Genomic DNA, 14,375 nt, shown 5'->3' on the forward strand with positions numbered 1-14,375 from the left:
ATCCATCTGTGAAGGCTGTCTTAGGTTTTAAAACAGAATAAATTCTGACTGGAATCACCTACTGAATCCTGCAAATATCACCAAAAAGGTTTAAAAGATATTGCACCAACATACTATTAAAACAGCATTTCCTACCTGAAAATATAGAAGGTCTTTTCTTAGGGCGCCTTGGATGTATAGGCTCTATATTCCTAATATTTCTTTGAAACTTGCCTTTAAAATCATTTTCTGGCACGATGTCTGGTGGTAGGCTTCTCCGTCTTGTTGATTTATAACAAGTCTGATAGGAAATCAGTTTACTCTTAGTCCTAGAATACAAGTTGCTGTCATCAACTGCCATTATAGAGCACTAACTGTGAAAGCCACCCCTGTGTAAAGCCAATCTGAACATCCAGAAGTATTTGGACTAGTGGCTACAGACCCAAGCAATCTCGGATGTTCTCATGCTCACCTCGGCACTCGTTGGGGAAGTTGAGCAAGTTGATAGGCGTGTGCTGGAACAGGTGTAGAGTTACTGCATCGCCCCTCCTTGCATCAGTGAAACAGCACAGGGAGGAGACATGCTGAAATCATTAGTTTGAAAGTTTTGAGGTAATTAGGAAGTTCAACAAACCTGAGCTCAGCAACACAATCTGTGCAAAGGGGAAAATACCATTTAATATGAGGCACTGTCTAGGGCTAGGATAGTTTATTTCTCAGATCGGTTCATTAATAGTTCATTAACCTGGCAAGCTAACAAGTGTTGCTAAACCTTAAAAAAAGAAAATAGAGTGAGACTCAGAGAAAAAAAAGCCCACAACATAAAACCAACCCAGTCCCCAGCCTAGGGGCCCGTCCAGGGAAAGATACAACCAGATCAGTATGTTTGGGTTTTTAGTCCTGTCCTTTGCCAATGTTACATTTTAAAGACTGATAAACAGTCCAAAGCACACAGGTCTTTATGGCCACAACTATCAGTTTAGGGTTTCTTTCTTCGAGAAGCAGTAATGTTATTTCCTACTGGAGCCAGAATCAAAGATCTGCTGGTGTGACTGATTTTCTCTCTATCTAACTGCTGACTAATAAAAATAAGCCATTTAAACATGTGTACACCAAGGACGGTCTGTAAACTCTCCATTTAACTAAAAGCCAAGGCACTCTTGTTTTGTTCCAGTTACCCCAATGAAATCCTTTGAGCCTCCCAAGGATATGACCTTCCTTTCTCAAATGTTCAGACAGAAGAAAGGACAAATCCTAACATTTTCTATGAACTTGCTACTTTTCTTACTTGAATTCTACCATAAATGAGACAAAATGAATTAGTAAATTAAAACTAACAAATCTTCTAACTACACACATTTTGCTGTTAAATAGCAATAACTTTTAATATAGCAAAGTGAATGAGCAGAGTGGTAATTCAAAGTGTCAGTAACTAATATTTCAACCACAGATATTTAGGGCACACTGATTTTAAGACCTGAATATAGAACTTGATTTCTCCAAATAATTTAAAACACTTAAAACATGCATGTTTTAATTACAATTACTTTCCTAAAGACAGGGAACACTGTATGATTGGTGTAATGATCAAGAGGTTGGCTGCTCCAAATACAGTTTTTGTATGAAATTCAGTGCAACTTTTATTACTGCTGATGAGAAATAAACTGTTCAGCTACATGCTTTTGGAAAGGAAGAGGGGAAATTATGTATCTTTATATATAATCTATGTAGCTTTTAAAATAATTATTATGTTAGAAATGCAGAAGGATGCAAATAGTCTGCTAGATTTTGTCTTCTTCCTCTGGAAATTAAATTGCAGCTGGAAGCTGAAATTATGAACATACAAATCCAATCTTAAATACACTGGACACAGAAATAATACCTTGCCTTCAGAAGAAACTGATTATTTAAACCAAAGTGATTTAAAGCAAGTGAATACTAACTCTAGATAGCAAACTGATTATTTCTGATCTTGCTGAGTATTCAAAGGATTGTGAGCTCTGTTTATATGCAGAAATAAGCTTTTGAAAATCCCACTGGACTCCAAAATAGGTTAGGTGGTGGCAATTAGGTTATAACCAAAGGGAATTGTATGTCTAAATTGCTCAGGTCCTTTGTAAAAATTCCTCTAGGCACTGGTCTTCACCATTAGAGGCCAAAATACTTTTTTCATGTCCTTCAAATCTGTAGATCTCATCCTCTTTTATTCCAGTTTAAAAAAAAAAAAAAAGTCAGACAAGCTTTCCTTTCTTCCCTTTCTCTTCTAACTCCTCTTGATTTTTCAGCTTTGACTGAACCAACATTAAAAGATTCAGTGCATTCCTGATAGTCCAACTGAACCAAAGTAACTGAATCAAAAGCTTTTCAAAACAACAGAAGGTGCTTAAATCTGAGCAGATACAATTATATTTGAACCATGTGTGAAGATTGAGAAATAACAAATACCAAATGCAGGACCTGACATTTGAGAAGCTTTAAACTGAAATTTGACAGAAGCTTTAAATAAAATGTCCACATAGAATCATAGAATGGTTTGGGTTGGAAGCGACCTTAAAGATCATCTAGTTCCAACCCCCCTGCCATGGGCAGGGACACCCTCCACTAGACCAGGTTGCCCAAAGGCTCATCCAACCTGGCCTTGAACACTTCCAGGGAGGGGGCATCCACAACCTCTCTGGGGAACCTGTTCCAGTGCCTCACCACTCTAAAGTTAAAACATCTTCAGTAAGTGACCTAGCCACCAGGCTCCAGGATATTCTGGAAACAGCTCTTAACTTTTCTTGCTGAAACTACTCCAACACATATAAATAATTAAATATTCATTAGAAGAGTGACTTGAAAGTGACTGTCCCATATTCTAGCTGAGTGATACAATTGCTACACTATACAATCTTACCTTCTCCAGCTCAATGAATATTCATGCCAAGTGGAACATTTCCAACAGGAGAAATCATCCCTGGGATACTCAAATGTGCGAGAGTGATCACACTCTTTCAGACGGGGGGAGACCTGTCAAGCTGTCAAGGGTGCAAGCCCCTGATTCAGCAGCTGCACACTGGAATCTAGGAATTTACCCTTGAGTGGCCTTCAGGTGGAAATCCAGAAGTTAACACATAAAAACACCAAACATCTCATTACTAAATTGCCTTTTGTAGGATCCGCTCTAGAACACATATTTGAAAAATCTTGAAAATCAAGACAGGTAAATACTTGCTCTGAAAACCGAAAATCCTAAGCAGGTATAGTAAAGGAATACACAGCAGTAGAACAGAAGCTGAGGGTCCTGCTGGTGTCTGAAAGTTGTTGGTGCCTGAGGTGCCTAAGTGCCATTTTAGTAGCCTAACTCTTTTAGTGATTTAGTTTATGTATCTCATGTTGGGTATTTCTTCATCTTTGAGACATATTGCAAAAACTTGATAGTCTACACCCAAGTGAGACCACTACAGAATAAGTTACAGCGTAATGCAAAGAACAAAACCAGGAATGGGGGAGGAAGAGGGACTTGGAAGAGCTGATTATTAATTATAAGACCAAAGAAATAAAACAGATGCACTGAGCATTCAGAAAAGATTTTAAGATTCAGCACAGGAGGAAAGGAAAAGAGCACTCTTGGTAAAATATGAGATTCCTTCTCCATCAGGGTTGCAGTGACAACATCCCTCTCAGACCTCCTGTTTTCTACTCACAGATGGAAGCTTTGTACCTTTATAGATGGAAATAGAACCAGGAAAAAAAACCACAAGCAACAAAAAATGCAAGCATGATGTGTGGAAATAAACTTGTTAACTGATACACAACTAATCACAAGGTTCCTATCATATACATCCAGGAATCCAGAAGGAAATCAAGAATCAAATGGCTGAAGTATTTTGAAAAGAAAAAAAAAAAAAGGTAAATCCTTGAAAATTTAACAATAGAGACTGGACAATGAAATATTTAGGGTTTGGGGTTTTTTTAGAAGGATATGGCATAGTTTAAGGAATTACACTTCACCAAGCCTTTTATCTGAAAGTGTGATTAAAATGATAATTAAGAATTGAGTAACACACCAAGATTACAACACAATAGGACTAATCAACACGGTTGCTAAAAAAAAAAAAGTGTCATTAATCTATTACAGTTGTTTGAGCATAGAAGATAAAAGATGACTATTTATTTATTTATCTCATCAAAGGTTTACACAAGATCCTTCAGAAGAAATTACTACAAGAAAGTAATCATTGTGTTACATTCAGAACTGAATTATGGGAGTGCTCAAATGATGAGAAACCAAGCACAGGAATTGTAATTGGGCTACATTTTCAGGCTGGCAAAGGTTTATAAGGCTTCAGGCTTCACTAGTAGGTTCTGTGTAGTTCAGTACAGCTCAGTATAATAAAAAGTGTCTGATTTAGATAGCTGAACTACAGATCATTGGGTTTATCCATTGTGGTCGAAGGCTAAATCAAGACATCATACCCCTTGCCTCCAGCAGACTACTCAATTGTAGTGTCTGTGGTTTCCATTACTATTTATTTTGGTTCAAGTTTGGTAAATAAAAGCCAAAGGAAACCTATGTTTGATAACTGATTTCTGTTTGGAAAATACTCTGTATTGCAGAAATACAGATTTGAGGCTACAAAATTAGTATGGTCCAGGTCATAGAAAAATAGATTTTCTCACAGGAGGAATTATCATAGCTTTTTGTTTAATAATATGGCAACAAATCTTGTTATATTTCACATGCAGTAAGCCACGTGTTAGTATCACTGCATTAGAGCTGTCATGCTTATTTTCAGCTGAGGAAATATTTGTGCTTATTAACAGCAGAAATAAGAAAAGTTTTCCTAAAAAGTGTTCTCAATGTGTCAGCCAGTGCAGGCTGACTCAGAAAATCTGTATTATGGAAGAAAAAAACCACCATCACAATGAGATCCTGTCTGGTTTGGTAAAATAACTTCCATATCAGTGTACACTGATTCATGGACCTTCCCACCATGCTATACATACCAGAGTAGAATGGTACATAAATACCTCCAAGGGAGGGTGAGGCTTCTTAGCCACGTATGTTGGAGGAACTGCAATGGCAGGAAAGGAAAGTTTGAGCTTTATTAACAGTTTAAACCAGCACAAATCAATCAATCAAGCCTCATCCTTCTTTTTGCCTGTGGCCCATAGAGCCTCCCTCCTTGTTGCATTTGAACCCATTTTTTGAGGCTGCACAGCAAACCATGGCACAAACCTAGGTTAACCTTTTGTTTATTTATTTATTTTTCGTCGTGCTACCACAAAGGACAAAAAGATAGAAGTAAGCATCCAGGACAGGGATATATTAATTGCTTCTTCTAGTGACTGTGCCAGGTTACCCCTAGTTACAATATCTGTAAAACTAAAGTTACAAAGGCAATGTTCAGGTTACTTACTGCCTTTTGGGTGAATCTTACAGGTGTCAGAAGTGTTTAAAGAAATCAAGTTGATAACAACCAACTTGAATATTCTTGGGTACTTGCTTGCTCAGAGGAGACTGTTTAACAGTACATACCCATTTGGGAAACTGTTTCTTCTTTTTTTCTGTAAGCACATATTACCTGGGTCTCATCCCCTATACATAGCAAAAGAGTCACAGATCCGTAAACATATCTGTGCTATGAAGTCTCTAACCTCTTTTGTTTTGCATTTCAAATAGGAAAGTTAAACAATGCAAGAAGAGAAAATGGAGAATCAAAAAGTGAGGAAAATATACAGATGTTCAAACCCCCCAACTGTTACTCAAAAATGATTTGATTTTCTGGAATAACCTGGTTGTCTTAATCCATAGGATGTGAACATCTGACATGTTCTATGCTTCAATTAACCAATTTCTTCCAGTCTAATGCTGTTATAAGGAAAAAGCCTGGATTTGATACAGCCTTAGCATCCAAAAAACCTCTCTTTAGTGAAGCATCATTTTTCAGAAGTGGGTATAAGAGGAAAAGGTCAACAAATAACTAGTCATGGTCATACTCTCAAACACAGCAAAGAGATACTTTTAGGTTCACATTAATTTCTGCCCTTGTTGCAAACACTTGACTCATAGAATATTGCAATTAGGACTTGGTTGCCAGGCTACACCTGACCTTAGAGCAAGCCAAATCAGAGTATTAGATGCTATCATGCACTACATTTACAGTTTTAATTTGCGATAGATAACTTAATATTGAATTACAGTCAGAGAAAAGAGAAATGAGCTTTCAGCCCAGACAATTCCTTGCCTACCTCAAATACAAACAGATAAAACATGAAGAAGGGAATACAGCTTTTCCAGAGTTGCTTTCTATGCTGGCAATATGTGTATTTGCTGATTTTTATAGATGCATATTGACAGGAGATTTGGCCAAGTGTTCCAACTGCATTGTCTTTCAGCTGAATGAAGATAAGCACCTTTAATTTGTAGTCATATTCTTGTTTGCTAACAACAAACAAAACATATGGTTAAAGCTGTAATCTGGTTCTGAGATAATATTAGTCCCTCACTGTTTGATCCATAATGCATGCTTCCCATATTAAGAGGGGAAGCTGACTCATGTCACAGCATTTCATAAGCAGAACAATTCATATGCTAATGTACATTTGAAGTAATTTCACTTCACGCTGATGTTCCCATTACAGGATAGCTGTTGCAGCCTTATCTTCACAAGGACTCGAAAGCCGATCCTTCTCCAACAGAAAAGTAGCATAAACCCTGGAAACAGGTGTTTTCTGGCTGGGTAGAGTGTAGAAGCACAGTGCAGGAACTCAGCCGGCTGATGGGTCTTCTTGCAGACAGCCTCAGAGCTGTCAGGGCACGCGGCTTTGCCCAAGTGGCAGCCCAGAGGCTGGGCATCTTCCAAAGATCAAAGGCTAAGGGTGGAACTTGCCAGAATTCGCAAGACAGTAACACTTGCAATTACAAAATCATGCTTGCTATTATTCCACGGCAATCTGTTACTTTAGGCCTATGATCTGAGTACAGCAGTAAGAGAAAGACCCAGAGGCCCTGTGCAGGAATTTTATTTAGTAGGGTGTAGTGTTAGTCTTGAATAAAACATGGCAGATGTCCCTGTTTTTCCTATTGCGTTCTGTGTAGAAAGTGAATACTGTGAGCAAGATATGAATATGAAGGTTACAGATTTCAGAGACAATTTTCTATTTAAAACCACTTCTGAGTGTTCAGTATTATACATAAATTAAATTTTGTTAGCACATATCTGTGAGAGAATAATGAAGCCTTTCAGCTTCTGTAAAAAAAAGTGTAACAAACATAAAGGAAAAAAATTCAAATGGTTTAGAACTTGAAAGTACTTTTTAAAGAGGATCGTTTTAGAGAAAGTTTCCATCAGTTACAAAGAGTTTATTCTACACTTGCTGTTAAGTGAGGCTACTGTCCAAAGTGATCGCAGAGATTTAGGAAATCCAGTCTTCTTCCTTTCCTTGTCATGAAAACTAAAGGATAATAACTTCTGCTTTTCATGGATGGGCAAATATGTATGTGGCCTATTAATAACATATAGACTTTTAAAAATTCCAACATATTAAAGTTGCATTGATTCAGTGCTGGATGAGATGCAACATAGATAGAGCTCCCCTGTGGCAGAAACAGTCCTTTGCCCAAGACTCTGGATTGATTGTGTTACATGAAATTCTGTTAATGAAGAGGAAACAAGAAAGGCAGCCAAAACTTATCTCACCCTTCAGTAAATCTGTTCTGCAATGTAATGGGACAGATCTAAATTAGGTTTCACATGTCTTTCCTACATTTCAAGAAAAACACGCAAAACAGGAACAGCGTATCAGAAAACACTTTGAAATAAGTACTGGGCTGAAAAGAAGGGAGGACAGAAAATTCAGCTCTGCGGTCCTCTTGAGTCCTTGTGAAGATTTCATTTCTCGTCTTTTTCCACCCTCCACATCTTCCTGTAATGTCAGACTCTATTTAATGCTTAATTTCCATCACGTTCTCCCTGAATATCCATGCCCTAGGTCTCAACAGGCTGTGTATTACAACCTGATGCAAGGATGTGATCTCGAACACCTGGGCTAGTACCTGGTGAGTGTTATATCATTACCCAGAAGAACAAAAAGCAGGTAACAACTATCACCAGTCTTTGAATCCACTAACAATATTTAACTCTTTAGTAGGTGTTCCCTGTTCTGAGTCTAGATAGTACTTCTACATCCACATAATGAAACACATTCTGTATCATCTATTACCAATTAAGGGTGAAATTTAAATCATTTGACTTCCATTTCAGTTCAGATCCAAGTGAAATCTGTGTGCCCAAATCTTAGCGATCGAGATTGCCTTCTCTCCAGCACCATGTAAGTTCTGAATCAAGGCTGTCATGATCCCACATATCATCCAGGCCAGCAGCTCTAACTTGCTCGTGGTTCTGGGATTAAAAAAACTCTACAATCTTTTGAGCGTCCCTAGAATATGATCTTCCTTTCTCAAATGAGGGAGAACCGTGCTGCCTCTAGTGGGACTGGGTTCCAGAACAGCATTTAAGTGCTACTGCCCAGGCTTCTACTGCTCTAAGCTTCATCTCTACTCTCATGTTGGGGCAAACTGTTCCCTAGATCCTCACACTGACATCTGCTCATTTTCAGAAGCACAGCAGTCCGAACAGCCAGGTATAGCTTATATCTCAGTTTTTCATTTAAGACAAATATGTAAAGTACCTATAATTTGTTTGCGTCCCCAGACATATGGATCTCGTATGTGTACTTAGGCCACATCTAAATTCAGATGCACAAATCATACTGTTTTCAGAAATAAGTGTACTTATAACTACTATTAAAAGAATCAAAGCACAGAAATTTTTATTGTTCAGTATAAGCTCAGAATATGCTTGATTATATGCTGAGCCTATAGTTTTCCAGCTTTTCCATCTTCTCCCGAAAAGCTCACTTCATTTTCATGCATGGCATGTTGCACTGAATAGGAAAGCCACATTTAGCTATGATAATTCTGGAGTTTTAGTAATAATACAATAAATGTAGATGGATCCCTAACAGTGATAGAAACATAGCCTAGTTTTAATCAACTTATTCTCTAAATTAGTGCTCTCAGTTTCATCTAGCGATCATAAAGGTATCTATTAAAGCAACAGTATTGGCCAAAGGAGCACACAAACTGCAAGGTGTGAGCCTATCCTTTAATTTGCCCGAGATACAAAAGCAGTCTTTACAAAAGCATCTTATATTTTTGTCTGAGATGACAAATGCATTCCATATCCATTGGTCAGCAAACCATCCTCCTTCCTAGCTGTCACACTTGCAGGAGAGTCAGAACCACACGCATATTCTTGATATTTGGCACACAGAAATAGGTTTAAAGTTATTAATCTGGTGTGCTTTCAGCGCATCCCTTTTCATGGGAAGTGTAAAATACAGATTTATATACACTTTGACTTAATTTCATTCTCTCTCTGGTATTAGGAAAAGACTCAATTTGCTCTCTATATCCTTGGCTGTATTTCAGCTTCCTCAGATCTACTTGTAAAACCATCCCAAGTGAGAGACCAATCAATAGGCAAATAAAGGTTTTCCACCTGAGGCCAAAGCTCTAGAAACACCAGAACACATCCTTACCAGCTACTTTGAATGCCTGATTGAGGCACAGCCCTGAGGACACGAGTTTCAGCTTCTGCTACAGAAGTCGGTGGTATACAAGATCCAACATGACATTGCTACAGCACCATAAAGCACAGATGTGTAAATTATCTTTAAAACCTGCAGATACAGACACAAATACCCCACACCTGATTTGTACATGTTTAATTGTACAATATTAAACATCTGTAGTTTTATTATAAATATTTAATTTGCACTTGAACAGTATTAATAAGACCCACTTATTGCATCTGACACTACAATACAGTAGAATAATTTTTTCATAAAATAAGCATTTTTCTGTGTACAGACTTACAACAGGGTTCTGTCACCTCTCTTACCAACTGCACCTGAATTAGATGAACTGTTTAGTCATACTTTGCCGGTGCTCCTGAATTTGAACTCCATATTGCAAATCAATAGAGTCTCTCTCTCTCTCTCTCTCTGCGTCCCTTTCTTCTCCCCCTTTCCCATCTGCCGTAAGCAAAGCATTGCCTGGGTAAAATGAAGGTGGCTGAGGGAAAGTTTTTCTACACAATTTTATCAGTGTGGATTTAGAAGCAGTCTGGAGCTCCTCTTACATTGTCATGGAAAGAAACACAGTGTACACACTACTGAACACAATGAAAATAAGAAATAAAGATCACTCTTGCAACAACAGAACAGAAAAGTAGTTACTTTTTTTGAGTCTCAGCTGTGCAACTGTAAATTTTAAACTAAGACAACACAACCTTATTCTGACTAGTAACACCTATGAAAAAACTGAAGAAAATGTTAGTGTTAAATGAAACTGCAACAACCTAGTTTGTCAGACATTCACTGTAGCAAGCACATATTTTAAGACACCTGTTTGCCCATTGACTGTGAACATTAATCGACACATGTATCAGCTCTCAAGAAAAGGAAACACCTTTCTGCTCCTTACTGTTTTCTACTGCTATCTCCATACAGGGCTTCAGAACTGGGGAATTTATTTCACACAAAGTCAATTAAGAGCTTACTGAGAGAGAAAAAAGCTTGCCAAGGGAGATAAATCCTGCAACACTCCCAAAACATAGCGAGACTCCCACTGAACTCTTCCAGTGATTCATTCCACAGTCCAAGGAGGAGCATGAACACCATCGCCCTCCTGCTTCTTGCAAGTTCCGCTCCAGGCTTTAGAACCCCCAGATTAAGACGAGAGGCTAAACATTGAGGAGCGTATAGTTTTTCAGCTCGACTGTAGGCCATTTAGGGCTTTTAGCACTCAGGATGATAATCCTGAAATTAATCTAGATTCAAAGACACTCCAACAAAGACTGTGCAGCCTTGTTGCAGTATCCTCACATAGCTTGGATAAACTGTAATTTCCTGACATTTCAGATTAGTTTCAAGAGGAATTTGAAGAACTAATGCCTGTGATAGCATACAAAACCATGATCTGGCTTATCTCTGGGAAGTCAAGTTGTTACCAGTCTCTAGGACAGGCAAAGATGAAAAATACATTCCTGAACACATCTGTAATTATGCAAACATCCAAGAAAAAGTGGTAATACTATAGAAACTAATTATTTTCAGGAAGACATATATCAGTAAGATAAGTCCTTCAATAAATTTGTGTTAGGAATCATTACCCTTACATTTTTTGTAGTTAAGCACTATAAATTTAGCTGATAAAGCAACTTTACATCTGAGAACAACTTTCAGTTATGGAAGTGAAAAAGTACAATAGCAAGGATGAGACCTACTCATGGCGCTTCAGACCACTGGTCATATCATTTCTGTCTTTCTTAGGTGGAGAAAATTATTTGGTGCTATCCTTCCAAGCCGTGACTCTAAACAGCAGAGTATTAGTGAAACAGCTCTTTCAGCATAGTGTGCAAATGTAATAAATATTTTTGGGGAGGGTGGAAACTAATAGGGGGTCCCAAGGGACCTAAATAACCTGAGATCTCCTTGGTTCCTACACAGATTGGAAGCACACACAGAAATGGGTGAAATTCAGATCACATTTCACCAGAAAGGAGATTCCCAGATATGTTTCTCAAGCGTAATGAGCAGGACACATCTGCTTGCAAGCGAAAGAATACAGCACAGGCACATAAAAACCAAGAGATAACTGTAGGTCATCTGGACCAACTGTATACAGAAGGCTGCAGAGTTTTTCCTGCTGGTTAAAGATAGGCTTTTGGAAAGTATTGGAGAGTAGGAATTAAATCGTAAAGGTTAATTTCAGTCTGGGAGACTAGTCTCCTGTACTTCTTTTACAGCTAGTGGACAGAGCCATTGATTCAGGGCTGGGAATAACCTCTTGGAAAAACCTCTGCCTCTCCACTAACTATACTGAGTAGTGGCAAGATTAAAGTTAGCTTTTGGGAGTGCCTATTCTGCACCGATAGGAATATTCCTCCTTCCTTGTTAGGAGATGCTACAACTCATCTATTTCAATGCTAATATTCCCTTCTTGTGAGAAAATTTGGCTTTGGATCGAGCTAGTTCAGCTTCAACTTCCAGGTGCCTTTATTTATAAAGCTGAGAAATTCCTTGCTTTGAGATGGCTTTTTAAAAGGCAAGAATATGCAGATGATGATCGAATCAGCTTGCAGTTTCTGTTCCATAAATGTATATGACTGAACTCTTTAGGCCTCACAGTATAAAAGTTTTGCTGGTTTTTTCCCTCCTAGGCCTTGAGAAATTCCACAGGCCTCTTTTTTAACTCTCTCCTTTATTTATACCTCATTGTTAAGTGGAAATATCAAGGCACTGGATAAAATATTTTAGTACCACAATATTTTAGCATCACACTGACAGCCAAACTGAACAAGCTTCTTAAATTGCCCTTTGGCTTTCCTTCAGGTTACTACCTTGAAGAGTTTTGTATTTGTAACCCTACAATCTGTGCTGGTATTACCTTCCATGTAGCAGCATTAAAAACATGTTTTGTTGTACCATGAGTGCTTAACTAGGCAATTCACATATGACTATCATGCTGTAATACTGATTCAACTTCATTATTTACTAATATCCCATCAATTTTGGACACCCTGGAAAGCAGTAGAACTACAGAGGATATGTAATCAGTAAAAAATTTACACCATACAAATGCTTAAAAAAACCTACTAAAAGGCTTTCAATCTATGGAATTTTTAACATAACTCTCACACAGAGCTAAAACTCACCTCAATTATCAACTATAGATGAAGATTTGAGAGCCAGATTTTTTAAAAGTACTGTATATAGTCTTTATGTTATACAAGGTAAATTTAAGAAAAGAGAAATATCAAATCAAATGCCTTAGAAAATATACATATAACATATCCACAGGTTAGCTTAAGTAAGTCATAATACTTTCCAGAGAAGTAAGAAGCTGTCTGTAAGTCATAGAAAGACTCAGACCTGCCATTCATGATAACCTGAGGCCTCATTTACACTGTCCAGCCTTTCCCAGTAGAACTACATCAGTACTGATAAATCAACAAAACTCACTGCTTTAGCTGTGGTATATACAAAGAAAAGGGACTGGATTTCTCTCACCTCACTGCACACATTCAAAGATTAAGTTACTAAAGTCTAAACTCCATCTATAGTTAACACACACACACACACAGAGAGAGGGAGAGGGAGAGGGAGAGAGAGATGTAGCTCTGGAAGGCAGAATTCATCTCCCTTAACTGAGGAAAGGGGAAAAGAATTTCCCCTAAACTGCAGAATTTTAGCAAGACTTATGGATGCTTAATCTTTGTATGCTCATATAGGTTAGATGACAGGAATGCCACACCAAGACTTTCTGCACTATAGTCATCGTGAGTGAAGCACAATAAACTAAAAAGGATCTTCTTCCACCAGTAGAGCTGCTCCCCTGGGAAGAGCCCACATGTGAGCAGAGTGTTGCTGGGGCTGATGAACTTTTTCTGCCCCAAGCAGAGGGCAGGAGCAGGTCTTCATCTCTCATTATTTGTTCTCTCCTAATTTGTTCATACAATTCCCAAGCTCTATGTATCGTTATTTTAATTGGGAATGGCAAACTAACGGGCTGAACGTTCTTTGATGGTCAGAGTGCTGAATAAGGAGATACATGGAGTCAAAGTAAATCATTCAAAGGGGTTTTATCTTCCAGTCTCTACGAAAATGCTGAAGAAACAGGAAAAAAAATAGAATAATGAGATTCTTACAGCAATTTTGGATGTTTCTACTTAGGTATCAAATTTAGTCAAAATTGGGAACGGAAAGCTTTCTATCTTATCATGTAACTCTGAATAACCACACCACTAGATTGGAAAAATCTTCCTGTCAAATCCTCTAAAGGCAGGTGTCTAGCAGCAGATCTCTGCTGCTATTATTGTTGAAATTGTACAGAAATTGGCAGTATTGATTTGCTACTGTACATCAACCCCCACATTAGCTAACATGTGTGTGCATATCTCTGTGAAAGGATGTACAAAAATCCACTGAAAAATAAATCCAAATCTTTCTGCAACCTGAACTAAAATTTTTCAGCTTGCTTTCTGGAAACCCAGAAAGTAGGTCAGCACATATCCCAAAATAGCACATCAGCAGTGAGTGAAAAAGTAGTATATCTGTATCTTTGGACTTTTTAGCTCATTTCTCTATAGGGGGGAATGGAGAATGAAAGCCTTTCCTTTATTCTACTATATGGAGGAACACGTACAAGAAAAAATTGCTTGTACTTAAAAAAGTCCCCAAATTGGCCACCTACATGGGGAAAATGTCATTTGTTTTAATCGAAGCAAAATAGCATTGAGTGGAACCATTTAAGCTTTATCTAAATATAAGCAAGGGAAAAGCCA

The 14,375-nt window shown here is 38.0% G+C and overlaps 1 protein-coding gene across 6 annotated transcripts in view; it reads right to left on the reverse strand.

Annotated features, from left to right (window-relative positions):
* The window catches only part of FRY (FRY microtubule binding protein), a 254,495-nt gene that overhangs the window by 202,428 nt on the left and 37,692 nt on the right, over nucleotides 1-14,375 (reverse strand). For 3 of the 6 annotated variants that reach the window (XM_054806999.1, XM_054806989.1, XM_054806980.1), the window contains exon 1: nucleotides 136-442. The exons of 2 other annotated variants lie outside the window; for them this stretch is intronic. In XM_054806999.1, coding sequence (XP_054662974.1) covers nucleotides 136-340 — 205 coding nt within the window. In that variant the 5' untranslated portion in view covers nucleotides 341-442. Of the gene's footprint in view, nucleotides 1-135; nucleotides 444-14,375 lie in introns of those variants that run through there. One more of the 6 variants, XM_054807046.1, reaches the window with a different exon arrangement.

This window comes from Grus americana, chromosome 1 (assembly GCF_028858705.1).
Source record: "Grus americana isolate bGruAme1 chromosome 1, bGruAme1.mat, whole genome shotgun sequence".
In the NCBI taxonomy this organism is placed as follows: domain Eukaryota; kingdom Metazoa; phylum Chordata; class Aves; order Gruiformes; family Gruidae; genus Grus; species Grus americana.